Source organism: Triturus cristatus, chromosome 2_1 (genome assembly GCF_964204655.1).
Source record: "Triturus cristatus chromosome 2_1, aTriCri1.1, whole genome shotgun sequence".
Classification (NCBI taxonomy): domain Eukaryota; kingdom Metazoa; phylum Chordata; class Amphibia; order Caudata; family Salamandridae; genus Triturus; species Triturus cristatus.
Genome location: NC_140581.1, coordinates 833,555,901 through 833,579,348, shown reverse-complemented (window position 1 = coordinate 833,579,348; position 23,448 = coordinate 833,555,901). Strand labels below are relative to the sequence as shown.

At 47.9% G+C, this 23,448-nt stretch overlaps 1 protein-coding gene across 1 annotated transcript in view; it reads right to left on the bottom strand.

Moving 5' to 3' along the window:
- LOC146865944 (fructose-1,6-bisphosphatase isozyme 2) overlaps positions 1-23,034 on the bottom strand; it is a 325,450-nt gene extending 302,416 nt beyond the window's left edge. Inside the window, exon 1 of the mRNA XM_085632911.1 lies at positions 22,756-23,034. Within this exon, the coding sequence (XP_085489037.1) occupies positions 22,756-22,925 (170 nt within the window). The 5' untranslated portion in view covers positions 22,926-23,034. The remainder of the gene's footprint in view (positions 1-22,755) is intronic.
- Between the last annotated feature and the right edge of the window lie 414 nt (positions 23,035-23,448).

Genomic DNA, 23,448 nt, shown 5'->3' with positions numbered 1-23,448 from the left:
AAAACGAAAAGAGTAAGAGTTCGGAACAAGAAATACACAGCTCCAGAATGGACATATGTAGTGTTGGAAAAAAATGAAAACACAGATCAGAGCAAAGAAATCGCTGGTACAGAGCAGAGTGAGGGAAACAGTTTTGAACCACCTTAAAAGAACTGTGTAAATTAAGGTGCAGAAATTTGAGAATTCATTGAAAGAATTGCAGAGAATCAGAGCAGAGATCTGAAGAAGATATAAAAAAAAAGAAAAAGAGGGGTAAAGAAGAAAGGCATATAATGTGAGGATGCACTACTTTGCATAGATCTTATAGATTTTTATAGCACTACTTTGGATAATACTTGTAGATTTTTTATAGATTTTTAGTTTTTCTTGGGTTTTTTTGTAAAGTTTTTTAGAAATGGTGAATACAACAGAGACTGGATATCAAAATCTTAGTTTTAAATGTAGATGTATTAATGCTTGCTTATTTAATATTTTACTATTAATGTTGGTGTGGTTAACACTAATTGTTGTTGTGCCTGTCTTAATGGTGACAAATAACAAAAATAATACTAATGGTGTGATGAGTGAAAAGTTGATTTAAAAAGTCTTAAAGAAAACTCACATACTAATATAGAGAAGATGAAAGATGACAGCATCTATCATCGTGATAAGTCAATTAATGACTTTTCGTTAAATGTTTTTACAAAGTTGTTGTATGAGTATGTCGACACAATGGATGCGAGAGATTGTTATGTGTGCATGCAATTACCATTATCTGTCTCAGAGGGGGTGACCTATCATCACCTACCTTTAACGTATGGTGTGTCTCGTAGTGTACTAACTAGTTTAATTTATGAGAAGGGAAGTTTGCAATATTTCTATTCTAACATGGATTTACTATTTTCAGAAATTCCCATTAGAAAGAACATGAATAAAATATATAGTGCTAGAAATGCAGAATATATGGGAGATTTTTTTTATACTACACAGTCAATAGATACAGTATATGCACATAGACGCAACCTCACTTGTAGTTTACGGTTTGAAGAAATAGAATTCATTAACATGGTAGAAGATAGAAGGCAAGAGTTTCAGAGAAAAGCTGCTGAGTAAAAGTCTCATGTACCTCCATGTGCTTTCAGAGGAGGAGATTATACAAAAGGCGACACTTACGCTGCCATGACCCTAGACTGGTAACATAGAGGGCACTTTGTTTTCTTAGACAAAATACTGAATATAACAATTATTTCATTGGTTCTAGTGAATGTGATCATACCTTTCTAATCATAGGAGGAGGGGGACTAAAAGGAGGAACTGATCCTGTTTTTCCAGGAATATATTATGTGTGTGATAAGAATGCCTATTATAGGTTGCCTGCACATTGGTATGGATGTTGTTATTTAGGCATAGTATTTCCAAAAATGTATCATTTGGATAAAAATCATAGAATCAATGAAGTAAAGAATGGACTAATACGTAATATGAGAGCTGTGAGTTTTTCTGAAATAATAGGGGATATTTTTGGAGCATTGATACCTTCAGTTGGAGTTATTCTGAATTCACATAAAATTAGAAAATTGTCCACAGTGGTTGATCGTTTATCAGCAGACGCTGCTGGTGGGTTTTTAATGATTGATACTGAGATGGCTGCGATTAGGTCTATGGTTTTACAAAATTGACTTGCCCTTGATGTGTTATTGGCTAAAGAGGCTAGAGTCTGCAATATGTTGAAAATACAACAATGTTGCACTTATATCCCTGACAAGAGTAAAAGTCTTGAGGGGTATATTAAGAATATTACAAATCTTCATCAAGATTTGGCTGAATTGAAGGTTGGGAGAAACTTGGTGTTTTTCCTCTGTGGGTAATTGGTTTTCTACCTTTGGAAATAGTGTATTCGGGAGAATACTAACACCTTTCATTACAGTGGCTATGGCGATATTAATGGTTTATCTGCTCTATAAGTGTTGTAGATGCAAGAGAGATTTATTTGATAATAAAAGAAGGGCAATAAAGAGAAAGAGAGATGAGATAGAATTAGAGGATATGAAAGGAAATTACTATGAAGTCATGAAGGACTTAGATGGAATAATGGTAAAACGAGAGAGAACAACTGCTTTTTAAAGTGATAATTTGTATTGGTGGGTATTTTGGTGATGGCTCAAAAACGCCATCAAAGGGGGGGATTGATGGAGCAGGGTTTTCGTGAAATAAAACCTGCTCGGATTGAACCCTCAGTAACATTTATTAACAGTGTGCGGTGAAAATTATGTGGTAAAAGAGACTAACGCGAGGGAAAATGCTATTGAGCAAGCACGTACTAAAGTACTGAAGTAGGCCGCAAAATGCTTTTTGACTAACGAAAGTGAAAAGAACTAATGCTTCTTTTGTGCACGTTATTAATGTTTGCTAGGAAAATAATATTTAACATGGGTTGCGCATGGATAGATGTAGTACTGGGTTGGTGCGTAGTAACAAAAAAGCAGTACAAGTGAATAATAATGCCTGTGTTTGTTTTCCATAGAAGCATGGTTTTCTACTCTGCATGAAGTTATGGGGTTAATGGAATAGAAGAATACATTTTTTAAATCAAAAGTTTCAAAGTGAAGGGGAAGGTGGACAAGGATTGTCCTTCAAGAATCCTGCGTGCCTGCCAAGACGTTTGCGTGAAAAGACGAATTGATTCATCAAGCGGAGGAAACGCTTCCTCTGGAGAGGCACGAGTGGCACAAATGATATACAAGTTATGCAACATAACCGGCATGAAGGAAGAGAATATTTTGATAGTGTCTTGAATCATATTTCCTGGGTTGAAAGCTGACGTGATGAATAAATAAAACAATCGGACATTTAGTGAGATGGACATGCCGAGAGTGGTGTGACAATACACCCCCTTCCTTAACCAATCAAGTGTAGAATAACCCTTCGTTAGATACAAGTGTGGGTTGAACATTTGGGTTTTAGGGTATAATTGAGGATCCTGGTGGGAGGGGTTAGGCAGACTCGTGTGGGTTCAGACTGTTGGGTAGACTGTTTGGGAGATCGTCGTTGTCGTCGGTTTTGCTGTTCTGTTTCCTGTCTGCTGTTTCCTGACTCAGTCTTTGCCTCTTCAAATCTTCTTGAGGGGCCTTGCTGCTCTCATGGCCAGAGAGTAGATTTCCTATTCCTATTTGAGTTACCATAGAATGAAAACTAAATTTGTATAATCATTTGCAAATGTATTTTTGTCTCTGATACTTTTGTCTCTTCATCTTTCCACTCCTTTATGCATTGTTATTGATATGAATTTGTCATTTATCTCTTCTGATGTTATTTGCCTTGTGACGATCTATGGTTTGTACTGTATGTTGGTACTGATGAGCATTATTTAACATTATTTAGATAAAGCATTATAAATATACAAATGAGTCTGTCTTTATTAGAGGTATTTTCATTTAGATTATGAGTATTTTTTAACCATGTATTAGTTTGACAAACCCTGTCAACTATAAAACGATTGCATCGCAATAATTGGTATACTAGAATGAAGTTACAAATTAGAGATTGGTAAGTTTGGTATAGTTTTGGAAATTCACTAACCCAGCGTGAAGGGACTTGGTGGGTAATGAAATTGGGCCTTGTCTGTGAAAAAGGATTAGTCCCAGATTGCTGGATAACCATCAACCTTGATATGATGAGTAATAATCTTCCCCGAGTTTTCCAAGGAGTATATTTTAGGCAGAAATCTCAGAATGATGGACTGAGACACCTCCTTCCACTGCCTGGAAATCGAGGACCTGATTCACAAAGGGCCTGCTCACTCGTGACGGAGGCCCAGCATTCGTGGGGGAGTCTCTGCACGTGGAGCGGAATTTCCGCAATGAGAATTCTCATTGCGTAGATTACATCCTGAGTGGGGAGACTTCCCTGTGATTGAGGGGGCCTTCCACCATGAGTGCGGAGGCCCTTTGTGAGTCAGGCCCCAATTATTTAACCTTTTTGTGAAAAGACAGAGCAACAGAAGCAAGTCTGTCATACTGCAGAGCAGGCTGTTGGTGTCATTTGGAGCAGGAGAGGGTTAAAACCACAGTTTCTCTCTTCTATGGTTAAGTAGCTATGAAATCCCTCCCCCCTCACATATTTGTCAGAGGAAGAAGTACCCAGGCCCCTGAATCAGGGTTCGATGAAGTGAATAACTAGGTCTTGGATTCCCCAGCCCTGGGATTTTTTCCCCTCTCAATAATAGACTTTGCGTCAAGGCCTTGGAGGCTGCTGCTTCAATCGTCTGCTGAACTTGTGAAGCAGAAATCAGCATCAGACTGAAAGGAGATACAGAATGAGAACCCCTGGACCTGCTCCTTTCAGACTGACCATCCTCATCATCTGTAGAAGCAGAAGAAACACGTTTACACTTATCGCACCTCCTGAGCCTTCTGAGCAACATCAGACAAATACTGACCATCAAGAGACTACCATGGCGAGGTCAAAAACACATACACCGAGGAGGAGCCTAGCGCGCAACCAAGATGGCCGCGTAGGTGCGAGGCTCCTGAGGACCTCCGCAACCTCCTACGACTATCCTGAATTTATCCTGTCTCGGATGAAGGGGAATGTGTTGGTGAGCCTGAGCTGAGGTGGCACCCGTTTCCCGTTGTCAAATCGGACCTCGGACACCGGAGTGAGCACCGATTGAAGTCTGCGGCCTTCTCCTCGCCAGACCCCGGATTTGCGCTGAGGGGTGACCCAGTGACAAAGTGAACAACAGCGGCGGGCCGGGCCTGGCGAGTCGCGTACCCCGCACTTTCGCTTTCACTTTCGCACCCCCTTGCTGTCTCTGCAGGGTTGGGTCGCGGAGCTCTTTGTGTTGGTGTGGTCTCGCGGGGAGACTCGGCCTGCCCGCCGGCTGTGACCCACCCCGCCGATCTGAGGTGGCCCCCCCCGGAGCTTGTGGCCCTGATTGCCTGCTTTTCACGTCGTGGCTGGTGCGATCGGGGGACTGGTGGCCATGGCCACGAAACAAGATGGAGACCGGGCAAAGACCAAATCGACCCGGCGTGGCACCACCCATCAGGTCAACAGTATGGACCGCTATACCCTCCAGAAGGGATCTCCTGGCGGACCGCACAAATCCCCTGAGGGCCCTCCTGATGCCCCGGACCTGCCCACGGATCTGACTCTGCGTGATGTCATGGGCGCCATTGCCGAGATGAAGGCCTCGGTGGGCCAGCGGTTCGACACTCTGGCACAGAACATCGACTCGGTCCTCGTGGATGTTGGCCTGGTGAGGGCCGATCTTTCCAAGACCAACGACCGAGTTGATTCTTTGGCCCACACCGCATCGGGCCTTACTACTGAGGTGGCGGCACTACAAAAGGAGGTGCGCCGGCTTAGTCAGGCGAGCGCCTTTATGGATCGGCGCCTGGAGGACTCCGAGAGTCGGGCCCGGAGGAACAACATTCGCATCATCGGGGTGCCCGAGGGACGGGAGGAAGCGGCGGCGGACCTATTTGTGGAGGACCTGATCGCTACCCATCTCCAGCCACGGGGGCTGAGTAAATTCTTCGCGGTGGAGCGGGCCCACAGGGTTCCCGGGGGAAGGCCGAAGGTCGGAGCCCCTCCGCGGCCTCTCATTGCCCGGATTTTCAACTTTCGGGACAGAGACGCTATCCTGCAAGCCTCCAGACTGCATGGGCCGGTTAAGCTTGACAATATGGAGGTGAACTTTTATCCTGATTTCACCCCAGCGGTCCAGAAGCAGAGACTGAGCTTCCAAGGCGTCAAGCGCCGTCTTCGGGACCTGAACCTTAAATACGCTATGCTCTTCCCAGCCAAGCTGCGAGTGGAGGTAGAGGGTCGCACGCACTTTTTTGACCGTCCCGAAGCGGCCGGTGACTGTCTGGGGATCGTGATCTGGGCGGCGGGGGGGGGGCGGCGGGGGGAGACGGCACACTGGATCGGGACTGAGGGGGTAATATTCTGCTTCACTCTGGACAAACATGATGCCGCTCTCGATTAAGCGTTTGTCTGTATAATTTCCCCTCCTATGGAGGTTGTGTGGGGTCTACTGGGGGTTCTCCTTCCTCCTCTAGGGGGTTTAGCTAGTTTTTAATATATATATGGGGCGACAGGCACACTGCACGTTGGGGGGGCTGTTCGGGCTCATGCAGGGGTGCAGGGAGGGGGGAGTTTTGTTGGGGCGGGTGGGCAGGGATGGGGGGGTGTTGTTCGTTTTTACCACAAGGCAACAGTATTATTGTGCTAGCTCTATAGTGCTCTCCGGGGGACAAATGGTGGCTTCTGTTTACGATGGGGGGTAGGGAACTAACTTTGTTGTCCTGGAACGTGAATGGACTGGGGGACAGGATAAAACGAGGTGTGGTCCTGCAGTTCTTGAAGCGAATCTCGCCCGATGTAGTTTTTCTGCAGGAGACACACCTCATTGGCAACTCCTTCTGCGCCATGAATCGGCGTGGCTATCGCCTAGTGGCCCATTCGGGCTTCACGTCTGGCTCAAGGGGTGTGGGCATCATGGTTAAGAACTCGCTCCCGTTGGAGATTGATGAGGTGCTCCATGACGACAGGGGACGTTACGCGGTCTTGGTGGGAAGGATGGAGGGCAAAGTGGTCGTTTTTGTGTCAGTATACGTCCCGCCGGGGCTGCAGTCGACTACCTTTGCGGACCTGGGGCGCCTCCTCCTTGACCTTCCGGGGGGGATTCTGGTGGTGGGGGGGGATTTCAATGCGGTGGTTTCCGGGACTGTGGATCGTCACCCCCCTAGGGACCTCCCCCGGGCCCAAGCGTGGCTATCTGGTCTATTGGACACCTTGGGATTGGTGGATTGCTGGTGTTTAAAACATCCCACGCAGTTACAGTATACCTTCCATTCGGGGGCCCATGGTAGTCTCTCACGACTAGATTATGTCCTGGTCCCGGCGGCATATGTTGGGAGGGTGGGAGAGGTGCGTCATTTGGCACGGGGTATCTCGGACCATTCCCCGCTCCTGTTACACCTGGATCTTTTTCCGAGGGGTGAGGGTAGGGTGGTCCCGATCAATCCCTGGTACCTGCGCGACCCCACCATTCGCGCTGAATTGATTAAATCCCTCCAGCGCTATTTTGACGAGAATGTGGGGTCCGTGCCGTCGGCTGTCTCACTGTGGGAGGCATTCAAGACAGTACTACGAGGAGAGGCCCTGTCCCTCATTTCCCACACCCGGAGGCGCGAGCGGGAGGAGGTGACCCGGGTGGAAGCTGAGATAGCCGAGTTGGAGAGTAACCTAGAATGTGGGGTGACGGATGACGTATTACATGTCCTCCAACTCAAGCAAGCGGCCTATAGGGCCCTCGTCACGGAGGCGGCCATGGGCCTCAGTAGAGAGCAACAGGGGAGACTGAATGATGTGGGTGATAAGGCTGGTAAATTGATTGCGTGGCTGGACAAAAGGGAGAGAGCGAGTCGTGTAGTCCCGCTGATTGAGAAAACAGATGGTGTGTGTGTTACTGAGCCGGAAGAAATTGTCTCCTGTTTCGCGGACTATTTCCGTGGGGTGTATTCCCCGGTGTCTTCCCGCTCTGAAGAGGATTCCCGTGCCCTGCTCAGGGATATCGCGCTGCCTTCCCTTTCGGAGGAGGACAGAGTGTCGTTGGACGCTGCTCCAACCTCCGACGAAATCGCCCTTGCCATACGCTCGGTCGCTTCCGTCAAGGCCATGGGTCCTAATGGTCTCCCCATCGAGTTGTACAAGTTGCGACCGGATACGCTGGCTCCACATCTCCGATCGATGTTCCTGGAGGCTCATTCGGTGGGCTCCCTCCCGCTGGACCAGCGTCTGGCTACAATCGTGGTTATCCACAAGGAGGGGAGACCTCGGGACCGGGTTACATCCTATCGGCCCATTTCGCTACTGAACGCAGAGCCCAAAATTCTCGCCAAGGTCCTGGCCAATCGGCTGGTCGGCGTGGTGGGCGACCTGGTTCACCAGGATCAGTCCGGCTTTATTCCCCATCGTAGCACGGCCCTTAACTTGCGGCGTTTGCATGGGGTGCTCGCACGTGTTCAGTACATCCGGGAGTCGGCCATTTTGGCGTCCTTGGACGCCACCATGGCGTTTGACACGCTTGAATGGCCATACATCTGGGCGATGCTTGCGAAGTTTGGCTTTGGCGCTGGGTTCATCAGTTGGGTCAAATTGCTGTATTCGGGCCCATTGGCGCAGGTGGTGGTGAACGGTAGAGTATCGGCTCCGTTCGAGCTGGGCCGGGGCACGAGGCAGGGTTGCCCCTTCTCGCCGCTCCTTTTTGCGCTTGCCTTGGAGCCCCTGGCGGAGTGGCTGCGGTGGGAGCCTTCCATCCGTGGTCTCCGTTGGACCCCCGAGTATGAGGACCGCGTATCCCTATACGCTGATGACATCCTTCTGTACCTAGCTTCCCCACGTAAATCACTGATAGTACTGGTTGATGTTTTGCATTCATTTGGTCGTAACTCCGGCCTTGTCATCAACTGGGCTAAATCGTGTGTGTATGTTCTCTCTGGGGAGGCTCCTATTCTCCCGCGGGGCTGTCCGATCCAGATCGCCCCGCGGGGATTTCGGTACCTGGGTGTCTTCATTACTCTGGACCCGGAGGCCCGGTATGATCGGAACTTGCTTCCCCCCCTCCTGCGCCTGAAGGAAGATGTCACGCGCTGGCGGTGCTTGCCGCTTTCGCCGCTCGGCCGGGCGGCATTGTTTAAGATGATGTCTCTGCCGCGTTTCTTGTACGCCTTGCAGAACACCATGGACCTCGTCCCAGCGCGCTACTTCCGTGAGGTGGAGAGTTTGCAGCGCCGCCTGTTCTGGGACGGGAGGCCACGTATCGCGCTGGCGAAGCTGACGCTCCCATGGTATGACGGAGGGGTCGCCCTCCCGGATATCAAACGGTACTATTGGGCCTCCCAGCTGGCTGCGATTAATCACGGCCTGTACGGGCCCGCCTTAAACCCGGCATTCGCAATGGATAAGATGCTACTCCCGGGTGGGGACTATTATCGAGCGCTCTACTCCAGCGCGCCCGACGCTCGGCTGACCGGCCCCACGCGTGTCATGGTGCGAGTGTGGCACGCGGCCAATGTGGCGATGGGGTGGAAGGACCGTTTGACCCGGGCATCGCCACTATACGCGTCCGAGCAGTTGGGCTCCCTGTGGACCTCGAAGGGCTTTGAGAAGTGGGACATGATAGGCATCAGCAAAGTGGGGGATCTCTGTACGAGGGGAGGATTTAAAACGTTCGAGATGCTGCAGACGGAATTCCAGTTGCATGACAGGGAGTACTTTCGGTATTTGCAGATCCGTCATGCACTGGGCTCCGTCTTCCCGGACGTTGCATCCATCCCGGAGTATTCCCCCCTGGAGGATAGAGTGCTGGATGGACACGTTCCGGACAGCACGATCTCACTGATCTACAAAAAACTGATCAATGACCGCTCGGGATTGCTGACTGCCCTTCGTGAGGCTTGGGTTGCCGATGGACTGGAGCTGGACGACGAGGACTGGACCTCTGCGGTGGCCTCCCCGAAAGAGGTGGCCATACCGGCCCGCCTTCGCTTCGTCCAGCTCAAGATACTCCACAGAGTCTACATGACGGGGCCAAGGCTCCTGCGTATGGGTTATGCTGTGGACGGGTTGTGTAAGCGTGGGTGTGGCGCTTTGGGGACCTTTCTACATATACTGTGGGAATGCCCGGAGGTGGAGCGATTCTGGCGTGGTGTGCATGAGGTCCTGCGTGTGGTTACGCATGTGGTGCTGCTACCCGAAGCGAGGAGATGCCTGTTGAATGTGTGGGAACCTGCCGACTACTCGGCGCCACAGACGTGGTGGGTGACTCTGGGATATATGGTGGCCAAGCGTGATATTGCTCAACTGTGGGGATCCCAGAGGTCCCCGACTGTCTCGGCCTGGAAGGAACATATGGATTGGTGCATGTTTTGGGAAAAGGTGGTGTATGTGGCGAGAGGTAAGCCTGGGACATGGGTGAAAGTATGGGGCCCCTGGAACGCCTACCGAGGGGGAATTTGTGCTCCGCCGTTTTTGCCCGATTCGTCGCCTGCCCCATCCCCTTAGCCGACCCATCTTCCTTGTTCCGGACATTGAGTTTACCCAGCCCTAGTCCTGATCTCTTCCCCTTCTTGATACTCCTATGGACTGGTAGGGTCCCCCTCTCAGGGGAGCACATGCTGCTATTTCGGATTGTGGATTGCCTTGTGGGTTTGTTTTTTCTGGTTGTTTTTTCAGTGTAAAATGAAACCGTACAGTGGGGTCCGGATGGGGTGGCTATCAACGCTGCTAACTCCTGTGCATCTTCCTCAGCCGCAACGCACGCTCTACAATGTGTATCATATGCTCCTTTTGTCTACTAGCGGCCGGCCGGAAGGTTGTAGGCCCATCTTTGTATATTTTTTTGAGTTTTGTAATAAACGGTTTCAAAAAAGAAAAAAAAAAAAAGAAAAAAACTCATACACCAATCAGGGGAAGAAAGTGCCAAGGCCCCCTAGCCACACCCACCTCCCATAAATTCGAACATACATGGTTTATAAGAGGACAAATAAATATGCCCCCAAAGAGAAAGAGAAAGTTACCGCCCATCAATTAGGTTTACTTGAGAGCCACAGGGAAAGTTGTAGCAAAAGTGCTTCTTTCCTGAGTCTCTGCAGCTTACCGAATGCTGTCCTGGCAGGCGACATGATCACCGCTTTGCTTCCATAGCGCAAGCAAACCCCAGGCAGTGGGACTCTTAACAGAGGGCCTTCCTACTTTGCAGTGGCACTTGTAACTGCTCCAAGAAGGAAACAAAAACCCTGTTGGAGTTGCTGCTACACATACGGCCAATGGTAGGCCTCCAAGAAGAAATTAAACAGGAGGTAGGCAGAAGAAAGACCTCTTGTTGGGGAAATGTTTGTGCTGATTGGTGGAGTCTGTAGAGGTAGGACTGCCTGAAGTTGTAATGAATTCAAGTTAGGGGGACAAGGAGGTAATGTCATGAACTCACCATGAAGCCAGGTTTCTATCTGTGTGAATTTAAAAATTGCAGTAGAACCGGTTTGCCACAGACATGTTGATGCCCAACATTCTGGTGAGCTGATCGGAGATTCAGAGGCTATGGATCACACCCTATCAATTATGCCCCCTGAAGTAAACTCTGCCCAATAATATCATGTTCTCTCTCTTTGTATCTGGTTAAACTTGTTTTACTTTCTGTCATTAGCTCGTTCCCGATATTTACAATAATTGATAATGGCAAAGACAGTATTACCTGCCAAGGGGTGTCATGCTGGGCTCTCTGGATATAGGGAAGGCCTTTGAAACTCTTTTGTGGCTTTACTCGTTAAAGATCCTTTGAAAGTTGGGTATGGGGAATTATTTCTTGTGATAGGTGTGGCTTCTTTATTCAGACCCACCTGCCAGCATTAAGATAGGGATGGTGATATCGGAGCAATGGTCGATCCAGAGGAGGGAGAGGCAGTGTTGCCTCCTTTCACCCCTGATAATTGCTTTGGCAATTGAACCACTGGCCTGCTTACTGTGTTCGAGGGGGGCAGTCAACAGATAGTGCCTCTCTACCAGACCGACGCTTTGTTATTTCCTAGGGATCTGAGGCTTTGCACGATTGACTTATTGGCCTTGATGTCTGACTTTGGGGTAGTATCAGGTTAGCGAGTTAATTGGTACAAGTCACTCCTCTACCACGTTTATGCTGGGGAGCTCAGGGATTGGACTGACCAAGCAGACGTCCCAATGCTTGTGGTATATGACAACTTCAAGTTTCTAGGGATCTGGGTGTATCGTGAGTTTGAAAAATGAGCAAGAGGAACCTCTGGGGGTGAGGTGGCCATAATTACAATGATAATCCTGCCACAGCTACTGTATTACTTTAAAACAATATCCATGATTAAAATACAATTTTTTGAGGGAATTCAATAACTTGTTGTCCGATCTGATAGGGGTGGGATGGAGGAAGACACTGGCCATAAATGAGATGATGCGCATTTTGCATGGTGGACTAATGTAAGTGTCCAACATGGAAACATATTACCTGGCGGCACAGTTAACTGGAAAAAATACTCCAAAAATTGGGGATTAAACATGTTTGCACTCCTCAAATTCGACAGTGGTGCCTCACGCGGTTTCTAAGCTTAATTATACAATATGACAAACAGGCTTGGACTGATGTAGGCCTGTGGTAGTGGGTGTGCTGTTCTCCGAGGGGATTCTAAGGACATTTGATTCTATATGGGAAGAAACTGAACTGCCAACTGGTCAATTTTCATGGAACATGCTGCTAGCAGCGAGAGGGGAGACAGGGCTGGCTGGGAACCAGGAGGCTGTGAGGTCCCTCGTGCCGTTGTACATACTTACCCTAGGCAATTGCAAACACTGGCACTCCCCGACCCCTACACACCGTATGTAGAGACGAAAGGGCTGAGACGCAAATGGGAAGACACACTTCACATTAAGTTCACAGATGGTATTTGGGAAAACATTCTGGAATATGTACATACTGTTTCAGGGTATGTAAGATTTCGCTTCACACAAGTAAATTACTTACACCAGACTTACCTGTCACCCCACATAATTGCCAGAATGTATACCGGTGCTACTGACAATCGTCTTAGATGCGCACAACCTCGGGCACATTTATACCACTTGGTGTGGAACTGCGCTGCAATACAAATATACTGGAGTGCAGGCGCGCAACACCCATAGGGCTAAAAGGGGGATTCATCCCCTCCCGTTGTTTGTCTCAGCCCGGGCTGCTGTGGGCTCGGCTGGGCAGTGTCTGGAGTCTTATCTCCAGCATGCCAGAGTTTTTCACAGGTCTTTAAAGATCATTTGCATATTTACATACCTTTGTAAACTGGTTACTGAGGCTTACTTTTTTTTCTTGTTCCAGTAACCCCTGGACCCCCACTCTGCCTATTCCTTACATTTGTATTTTACATTTACTGCCGTAGTGTGAGAATGCATTTAATGAAAAGGAATATAAAGTAGGGTTGCCAAAAGAAAAATGGCAGCCATGTGTTGTTTAAAGAGCCCGTAAAGACATCGTATTGACACTAAATAAAGTTAATTAATATAAAAGTATGTATTCATTTGTAATGTGACTTTTCTGTCTTTCTTCCCTTTAATTATCAGTCATGGATCATTCAGGCAGCCATAGAACAAAATTAAAAGTGCTTTCTATTCATATTTGCTGTTCGAGGTATGCACAGATAAGTACTGAAAATACGGCTTTGGGTGACTGCTTATTTTCTGTACCGTCTGGGACATCAAAATAATGAGCTGGCAACCCTACTCATATAAGACTGGAAGTTTGTTGCAGGATCAGCACATTATTTATTTCCTCCACCCTCGAACCCTGATTAATGCCATAATAGTAATAGTTTAACTTATATCTCAAACCCTACGCCGCCATCAGTAACATGCTGAGTTCCTTCAAGTGTCTGGAATGCACCCTGCATTCAGACAACTCACTCCTCATTCTCGCCCTTCACTTTCACGCTCACCCTGTACTCACAGCGATTCACTGGGTCATTTTCCCAGACCTAAATATAGGTTCATAGATTAGGCCTGGGCTGTGGCTTAAAGGAACCTTGCAATGAACTGGAGGGCACGCCACGCTCCTGGCACGGGCTGGTAAGAGACGAGACCAAATGGACACGGGGGAGATCTCGACAAGGAGAGTCCTGAACAGAAGGAGCGCCGCACCGCACCGCAGCCTACGGATGAGAGGGATAAAACATTATTGGGGCATATTATCAAGGACGGCGTTACAATTATCGCCGCTTTAGCGGCAGAAAACTGCGGCTAAAGTGGCGATAATGCGCTTGATAATATGCCCTTGAGAATTTCAATAGAAGCCCATGTTGACACCCGAACATGGGCTTCTATTGGAATTCTCCAGGGCATATTATCAAGCCCATTAACGCCACTTTAGCTGCAGTTTTCTGCCGATAAAGGGCCGATAATTGTAACGCCGTTTCTTGATAATATGCCCCTATTAACACTAGAAGTGAAATCTGGCACGCCTGTGTGAAGCTAATGATGGAAACATGCCAGCAATGCACTTTAGGATTTTACATGTTGTGTCGTTAACCCGTAATACACATGGCTGGGTTTCCCCCTGTATCGTGGCGGGCTGAGGGCGGGAGGAATTCATGTTATTCCATTTCCGAGCTTAGTTTGTTAACCAACACCCATGGGTAATCTGTAGCTGTATACGTATTGCTATATATAAGATCATGTGTATTATACTGTTTGTGATACACCTGAGCATACTGTAAATTTAAGAAAGAAGATTGTGATTAAAAAAGGCAAAGGCAGTTTTTTTCAAATTGTTCACATCATTATTATCATTATTTACATTAATTGATTTGAAACAGAGTTACTGACTTGACGCTGGATTCATCAAGGTATTTTCGGCCCTAAACAGCTGAACATGGCTGCAGTTCTCCGTACTGGTATCGACAAAGAACACAAGAGATGTAAATGCATTTACTAGTACAGAATTGTATGCCACAGCTATGTATACTTGCGTAGTAGTAAACACAGGGCTTTAAGTGGGTCGGGTCCTGCCGGTGCTCAGTTCTAACAAGCATTGGCATAGCCAATAGGACTCGCCTTTGGGACCTTATAAGGTGTTTAGCTATGCAACACTTGATGTTGTTGCACCAAGGATATTGTGCTGGATAACTAAACACTTATAAGGTCCCAAAGGCGAGACCTATTGGCTATGCCAATGCTTGTTTTCACAGCCAGAAAAGCAAAAAAATTAAAAAGCAACAGACCTCGCTTCTTATGAATTCGTTATTGTATGCGACACACACACACTCAAATCCCAGGTGTAATTATTCAAACGCACTTCCTTGCTGTTTTACAAATGCCTCCAATGTGTATTTAGCCACCCGATTCGTATTGGGACATTTAGGTGAGTGAGCCAGTATTTTATTTTGCAGACTCGGGTGAACAATCCTGTCCTTTGAATGCGATCTCCAGGGGCGCCATCTAACTGCCAAATATTTCACATTTGTTAAAGTTAGAGCTCTTGGCATTCAAAATAACAATGTTTTTTACTTTTGCTTTTTCATACCAATGGCAATAGCGCTATGCAAATATTATTACTCCACTGCAAATAAAACAAACATTGCCATTTTTAACGCCAACAGCTCTAACTTTAACAAATGCGAAACATATTGCGTTGCAAATGCCTGATATTAAACTTAGTACCACTATCCGGGCACTAGTTGCACTTGATTAGTACTAGTTTAATACCTATATGTAGCAATACACAAAAGGAAGGTGACCAGTCCCGCTTTCCACAGGGGTTTCTACTGCGCGGCAACACGTGTCACTGCATTTTAAGAACTTTTGAACTGCTTGGGCTAAAAACCGATTTTTTTTGCTAAAATATGCAGATTATGACGCAAACGTGGCAAATCTATATGCGAACATCTTTTGGCTTTGTTAATGTTTATATGTTGAATATTCTTTCAGCAGGCGGTTCCTACTACATATGTCACTTACTGTGTTAATATTGAGGTTCGTGTGCGGCATTTAGGACAGAGTCTGTTTTGCAGACAATAACTCATGCTTCTCAGCAGGCTGGCTGTTTTAAACAACTCGGGGTGATTGCTGCTGGCCTTACTAGGTAAAATGTTTTGATTTTCTCAAGAGCGCTGAGGGCATTGTGTTCTCTCTGTCCTTGAGTATAAATCTTCCCGCATTGCTGGCGCTCTGTTTTCCTAGTTTCCCGAAGCTCTGCTCAGGTGCCGGCAACCAGAGCAGTAAATGAAACAAGCAGGAAGTGGGATAAGGGAGAGGGGTAGGCGGAGAGGGGCACGCAGGCTGGCAAATGGTGTACACTTTCGCGGCCGCTTTGATGTTCTCAGTGGGCGCGCGGCTCACTGAGAACATCAAGGCAGCCGCAAAAGTGATCACGCAGGCTAACCAATGGTGCGCGCGCACGGCGCTCATGCACTGTAGCTGGAGGCCTGCAAAAAGCCACTAGTTTGCACTTCCAAATCCCGCTTACTAAAAGTCTCGACAGAGCAGCGCTAAAGCGCTGGCTCAGGCGAGACCTAAAAAGCAGGTCCAGATGCGGATCCCTCTCTGGCCCTCCATTTTTGCCCTCACCATCAGGGTGAAAAAAAATCTTAACTCTGCAGCAGGACCACCCTTAAGTGCCTTTAATGTAACTTCAAAGAGACTTGTTATAGTTCTTTCACAGTCTCATCATTTCAGAACTGAAGCATTTTCAAAATTATATACAGCTAAGCCATAGTTGTTCCTTATTTATTTTATGCAACTAACAACCATTGACAAAGCCAATAGTCCTGGCTTCTTGTAGGTGTAATGTTACTTGTTGTATCATATATCTAGATGCGGTGAGAGAAACGCAAAAATATCAGTCGGGTGGCACACTATGCTAAGCACAGATTTTTAGCTTATGTGTTTTTAAACCACGCCCTTAATTTCATCGACCACGCCCCTTTGAGAGACCCCCCCACAGTTTTTTCATACCACTTAAAGCCCTGAGTAAACACCTTGCAAGGGATAGGAGTGAATAGCTCAAGACAAGGTTTGTCTTGAGAGTTTGTGGATGCCTGTAAACTCCTGGGTTTGTTGCTATTCAAAGACTCATCTCTAGCCCTTTCTCACCCTTGAAATGTTTAGAGATTTGCTCAAGCAATGTACTGGAGTAAATCCCTTCCCATGGTGGGAAGGGGCACGGTACACCCTCAAATTTCATGGGGGTGAGGTGGGAAGTTTTTCCACAATTAAACTGTTTTCCTCTACAGAAAAGAATGTCAAAATAAATGCAATTGCTGGGGCTGTGACCTACCAGCCGAAGATGGCAGTCAAGCCTTTTTGACTCCTGCTATAACCCTTGCAGTCCACAAGAATCCGAAGGGTTCCACCTGTGGATCCACCATGATCGAGGCCCCTGAATCCCCCACTCCCTTAGCCACTGTGTGTGTTGGCGTGGATCGGGATTTTTCTTCTTCACCACAGGGCCGGGGGACCTCCGGGGGCCTGAGGGACATGAGGAGAAGAGGCTGTGTGGTTAAAGTACTGTTCACCAGCCAAGGCCACTGGAGGGCCGTGCTGGGTGAAGCTCCAGTGGTTGTGGAAACTGGGGGACTGGTCCACTGGTGGTTGGGCCTGATCTGGGGCCCATCCAGGAAGGCTGCAAGGTGGAGGCCGGGCAGTGGTCCAGGCCGGGCCCTCACGACTCAGCCCAGGCTGTGCCTAAGTGCCGCCACCCCTTCCCCAAGAGTCCTGATTGGGCATGGGGACCACCGTGCGGCCCATTAGGATCAGCTCTAGAATGTTGGCCCCCTCATGCCCCACCCGACACAGGAAGGTGAAGCAGGCTAAGCAGATCATGCTCTCCATGGCTGGGGCTGGCGGGCTAGTGTCGGGGCCTTTCCTCCACCCCCCCTTCATGATAAGACCTAGCGTGTAGGGGGGCTTGTGCTCAGGGGCATAGAGGAGACCGCCGCTAGTCCCTGCCTAAATGCCGCCCCTCCTCTTCTCATAAAAGTCCTGAGTGGGATGAAGGCCCACCCTGCTGCCAGGGTGCAGTCCCTAAGGCAGAGAGAGGGACAGGGCCCAAGAAGGCAACTGAGAACGGCCTGCCCAGTTGCTGGTGCAGAATGATGCGAGACTGGTGGGGCTCTATGGCAGACCCCAAAAGGTCTGAGCACAGCAGAGGTGAGGAGAATGCCTGGGTCACTCCTAGCCATGAGGTGAGGCATATCCCCATGAGGTGGGAACATGGGGAGCCCTGCAGTGACCAGCTCCACATTACCTGGCCGGCAGGTGAACTCCAGCTTTGGCAATACCTACACAGGACCACAGGGACTAACACCGGGTGGAGCAGTCGAGCACTGGATCTGTCTTTTATGACACTATTTCCAAAAGCTGGGCATAGAAGCTCAGAGGCAACAGACATTCTGGCAAAGATGGTGCGAGGTGGAGCTCGTAAAGCCTTCTCAGGGGAAACTCCCCCCAGGCCAATCATCTTACGACTCTTCAACTATGCTGAGAGGGATGCTATGCTTGCTGCAGCTAGGATTCTACAATCAGTAATGAGGATGGATCCCGAACAGAGCGATCCTCCGACACCGAGCATATTCCCGTTGGTCTCCGACCTTGGGAGATGAACTGGTTGAAGTACGAAAGGATTGAAGGACAGGGTGGTGGCTGCGGGAAGGGAGGCTTGTGGAGACATGTCACCCAGCCCTACTCGTGGGGGATTGGCTGAGGACATAAGGAATTCTTAATTGAGATGATTGTGACTAAGCGGGTTGAACGTTGGGCGACCCCCTTGGTAAGTTTGTTTTACTGAATTGTTGGGGACTGTTGAGTCCAGGATGACAGATACTTCCACTGTAGAATTGTGGACAGGGGGGTGTTTGATTGAGAGCTTCATGTTTAACCCGAGTGTTGGGGACATTTGTTCAGGTTCTGGTTGCTGCAGCCGTTACTGCTGTTTGTTAATTTTTGATGCCACCACAGACATAGATAATAATGCTGCACATGGTCCAGGCGAATCAATAGTCCTTGCACTGAACACTGCAGGGGTACCCACCAGAACACTTGCAACCATCATGTACCATTCCATGATGGGGTGAACCCAGACGCAGGGGGTCTGAACCCACCACAAAGCCCGGAGTGATAGACGAGGAAACTTACTTTCACACATCCCTATGACTGACTTGTTAAACGCTAGAACTGCTCCGCTGATGGTACTGCTGTAGACTGTCAACTGAGTAAGATCAAAAGGGGAGTGGTAGCGCACTACATAAAGAGATACAAGTCCGACCTGCTATTGCTCCAGGAAACTCACCTGGCCGGTATTTGTTGCCCCTGTCTGGGCAGAGGAAAGTAAGCTGTACTAGCCCATGCCGGATATACGAAAGGGTTCACGGGAGTCGAGATCCTCACTAAGAAAAAACACCCATTCCAGGTGACACAGATGTGGCATGACCCGCTGGGTAGGTTTGTTGAGGTAAGGGGTATCAGGGATAGAACTTCCCTGTTGGTGTTTAGCATTTACTCTCCCCCTGACTGCATACACAAGTCTTCGAGGCACTAGGCCTGATCTTGCTAGAAGTGACTGCTGATGTACACATAGTGGGTGGGTACTTCAATAACGTTATGAACGCTCAAATAGACAGGTCCTCTCTACACTGCAGTCCTTGCAGACATTGTCACCATTAGCACAATTTACGCATTTGATGGAACTCCTGGACGTGTTGAGAGACAGACATTTCGCTTTTAAGAACTATTCCTTCTTCTCATGGGCCCACAAAACATTCTCCCAACTGGATTATGTGTTCTTTCCAATGGTAGAGTGCCCAAATAAGGTTAAACCAGAATACCTATCCAGATGCATCTCCGATCATGCTTCGCTCAAGCTAATATTCTGGCCTGGTACTAAGCAGTGAAGCGTCAACTAGAGATTGACCAGTTGGGACCTCCAAGATAATGAAACAGTACAAGAGCTCCATAGTGACACTGAGTTATAGTTCCAGAAGAAACTCAGTGACCTTGGGAAACTTATAAAGCAGAACTTCGAGACAGAGCTTAAAATGTAATTACCCTAAAAAAATGACAGAAGGAGCACAAGACATGGATACTGAAGCAAGACACCCGAACTGCAGAGGCAGACTATGCAGCCACCGGGGACTGGTTGCAACTACATCGTATAGAGGCAATGACACAAGAGCATCAAACATTGATGCATGATCTAGCTCAACAGCAATTTCTAGCATCCCAACTGAAATTGTACAACATGAGGGACAAGGCAGGATGCCAGCTGGCTTGGCTTAGTAGATGAGACACAGAAGACAGATGGGTGGCGGAACTTTAGAACCCAGACCAAACAAGGGCCCCAACAGATGAGAACATAACTGATAGATTCACTCAGTACTATTGAGACCTTTACCGAAAGGGCCTCAGACTTGGATACCGATATCAAAACTTTCTTAGAGGAACTGCCCCTCCCAAAACTCCTCCAGATGATATTAAAAAAAACCTGTATAGGGACCTCTCCCAGGAGAAACTGGTGGAAGCTGTGGGCCAGATGCAACCTGGGAAAACACAAGCACCAAACAGCATCCCGGTGGAGTTTTATAAGAAACCCCCCTCAATCCTCGGCCCTCATTTCCTCTTCATGTTTGCAGAAGCCCTCAAAAAGGAGGAGTTCTTACCGGAGCTGTGGAAGGCAACAACAGTGGTGATACCGAAGAAGCGTAAACCTGGCACCAACTGCACCTCCTATAGGCCAATTTCACTGTTAAACACTGAAGTGAAGATTCTAGCCAAGGTGATGGCACTTTGATTGGCGCCTGTCCTACCCACACTAGTTCATGCCGAATTGGGCCACACATCGGAACCTCCATTGGTTCCATAGCTGGATGAACTACTATCAAGATACACTCCTGCTACTGGCAATTGTGTCCCTGAACACATAGAAGGTGTTTAGCTCTATATAATGACAATATCTCTTACACGATTTGGTTAAGATGGGATTTGGCTCAAGATTACGCTGGTGGATACAGCTTTTTTACACCCCTTCAATGGCCAAGGTGAAAGTTAACGGAATATTCCTGGAGGAGTTCAGTCTGGGAAGGGGGACATGTCAGGAGTGGCAGAAAAGTTGTCCCTATATGCGGATGACATCTTATTGTACCTTGCCGACCCAGTCACGTCACTGCCGGCGGTGTTATCGGTGTTCGGAAACGTTGAAAAATATGCAGTATACAAAGTTAACTGGGACTAATCAGTACCAAATAAACACCTGGCCCCTGAAGATACCTATCCCACCGGATATGGTTGTTGTCAAGGAAGGCTTTCGTTACTATGGAATAAAGATAAGAAAATGTCATCAAAGGTTCATGGAAAAAAACGTGGAAGTGGATCATAAGACCTTTGCAATGGACATGGACAGGTGGAGACGTCTACCTCTTTCACTTATGGGCAGAGCAGCCCTCTTTTAATAGATACCCAGCCAAAAGTTTGCTATGCACTACAGAACACCCTATGGACAGTGCCGGATATGTTTTTCAACAAAGTAGATGATACATTACAGACTCTCCTAAGGGATGGAGGTGCCATGCGTACAGCCCTTTGGACCCTGCAATACAATATCTACAATGGCTGCATCTCCCTCCCAGATCTCAGGGCACATTGCTGTGCATACCAGCTCCAAGCAGTGAATAAGTGGTGCTTTGCGCCATGGTGAGACCCAGAGACATGCCTGGAACAGTCAATCATGGAGGGCAAATCCAACTTCGATTAACATATTGGTAAGAAATTCCGATCTACCTTGGTCAGATCTACGAAGAGAGCCTTGGAGGACTGGGACAAGTAAACTATTTGGATGGGGACATAAAAAAAACCCTGGCTACTCCATTGTGGATAGGATCTAAATACGAGATCTACAAAAGCTGTTAACAATGGCCTCTTGGGACTTATTAGGGATCTCAACACTAGGGAATATGGTGATATTAACTGGGGGGCAGGACTGACTTCCCCTTGCGAAGTGGAGATCAAGATGAGCCTGTGGCCCCTACAACTTAAAATCCTCCACAGGGTTTGCTATATTAGATCCCAGTTATTCACATAGGAGAGGGTGCAAACAATTGTCTATGAGGTAGAGATGCACCAGGCACCTACCTACACATGATCTGGAGCTGTTCACACATACAGGCCTACTAGACGGAGGTGACTGCTGAGCTAACAGATATACTGAGGGCCCACATCCCACCCACTCCACTATCCCTACTCCTGGGAATGCCAAGTGATGTAGATCTCCCTAGAAGGCAAATCGTATTCTGTGTGTTGAGTTTTTGAATAGCAAAAGGAGATATTGCTAGCACATGGGGAAGTCCTACTCCCCTCTAAGGCTCACTGGGTTTCCGGCTTGATGCATTGTATGGTATAGGAGAGAGTGGCCCATGAAGCAAGAGGCTGCCGTGGAAATTCCGTGAGAGTCTGGGGACATTTCTGTTCATGATCACAAACTGACAAGGCAAAACACACCTCTTGATCCGCCAATTTTGCATACCTTGATCCGCCCACTTCCCACCCCTTGTGCATGGTTCACTACAGTGAAATTCCACCCTATAAATTCCAACAACATGCTGGTAGCAGCAAATAAAACTACTGTTGAACATTATTTTGTAGTGAACATTAGTCATGAGAGATTTTTATTTGCTTGGCCGATGACAGTGCACAGACTTGCTATTGGACAGAACTGTGAGTCAGCGTTCCATCCAGGAACCGTACATTTTTCTTCGCAGCGCAGCGAGCACTGGGGACTTGCATGATTGACATGTTGTCCCGCCAATGTCTTTACTGAAAGTCACTCCGCATAGTGCATGTAGCACATGCTGCCTCAACCTATTTTTATTCTGCATGTAGTACCAATGTAGTAAGAAAGAACCCACCGGCGGTGGGCAATAGTGCAAAAAACGCTGTGCAGCATTTCAGAGGTGTGATGTGAATTCCACATACCCCCGGCAATGTTCACCAATCAAGTATTGGTTAGCTCTAACAATGTTACTACTGATTATTCCTAACTTCAGTTTTTTTTATTGTACACGCTCCTCAAATACGAATATCGTTTTACATTGTTTGTATCAATGCTCTGGTAGCAGCCTGTGATAACTGCTAGGAATGTGGGAAAACGCGGCGCATGCGCAGAATGTGCACCTGTCTCGTGCGGCGCTCGCTGCTGCAGAGCCGAGGACTCACATGTGGGCAATGCCTGCCTTCCGCACTGCCGACGAGATGGCCTTGATGGCAGTCAGTATGGAGTTCAGTAGTTGGGTCATTTCTCCTGTTCCCTTCGCCTGCCGTCCTTTCTCCATAACATAGCGGGTCAGGGTTATCATGTCCGTCTCGAAAGGGCTTCGGTCCGACATGGTTTTTTTTTAATCGCAGATAGGTGCGCCTCTTCGCAGCAAACAACGTTTTTCGGTGCCCTACTGGTACTTTCCAGCCGCCTGTTTCAAGAAGGTGTCTCAGTTCTGTGGCAGACGCAGCGGAGGGGTTGTTCAAATGCTACAGAGGCCATGTGACGATTCACATGCCCTAAATACCAGTCGGCGTCCTTTCCTGGCAGGGAGGGAATCATTTGGGTCGCTGCCACCTGCTATACAGTGTCTGAGTCTCGGCCTGCTCAAAACACTGAACGCGAGACCCCTTGAATGGCGTGAGCGGGGGCAGTTCTATCCCTCATGCAGCTGATGCCAGATTTCACTCTGTGCAGAGTATAAATGTTACATAATGAAAGGGCAGGCCTTTGGACATGGGCCAGCTGTTTGCAGATGTGCATTTTTATCATAAGGCAAGCAATAAAAGTCTACGTCACTCCGAAGGAGATGTAATTATGGGTAGTACATACAAACTGAGACTAGACTTCCCAATGATTGAAATCCATATTTC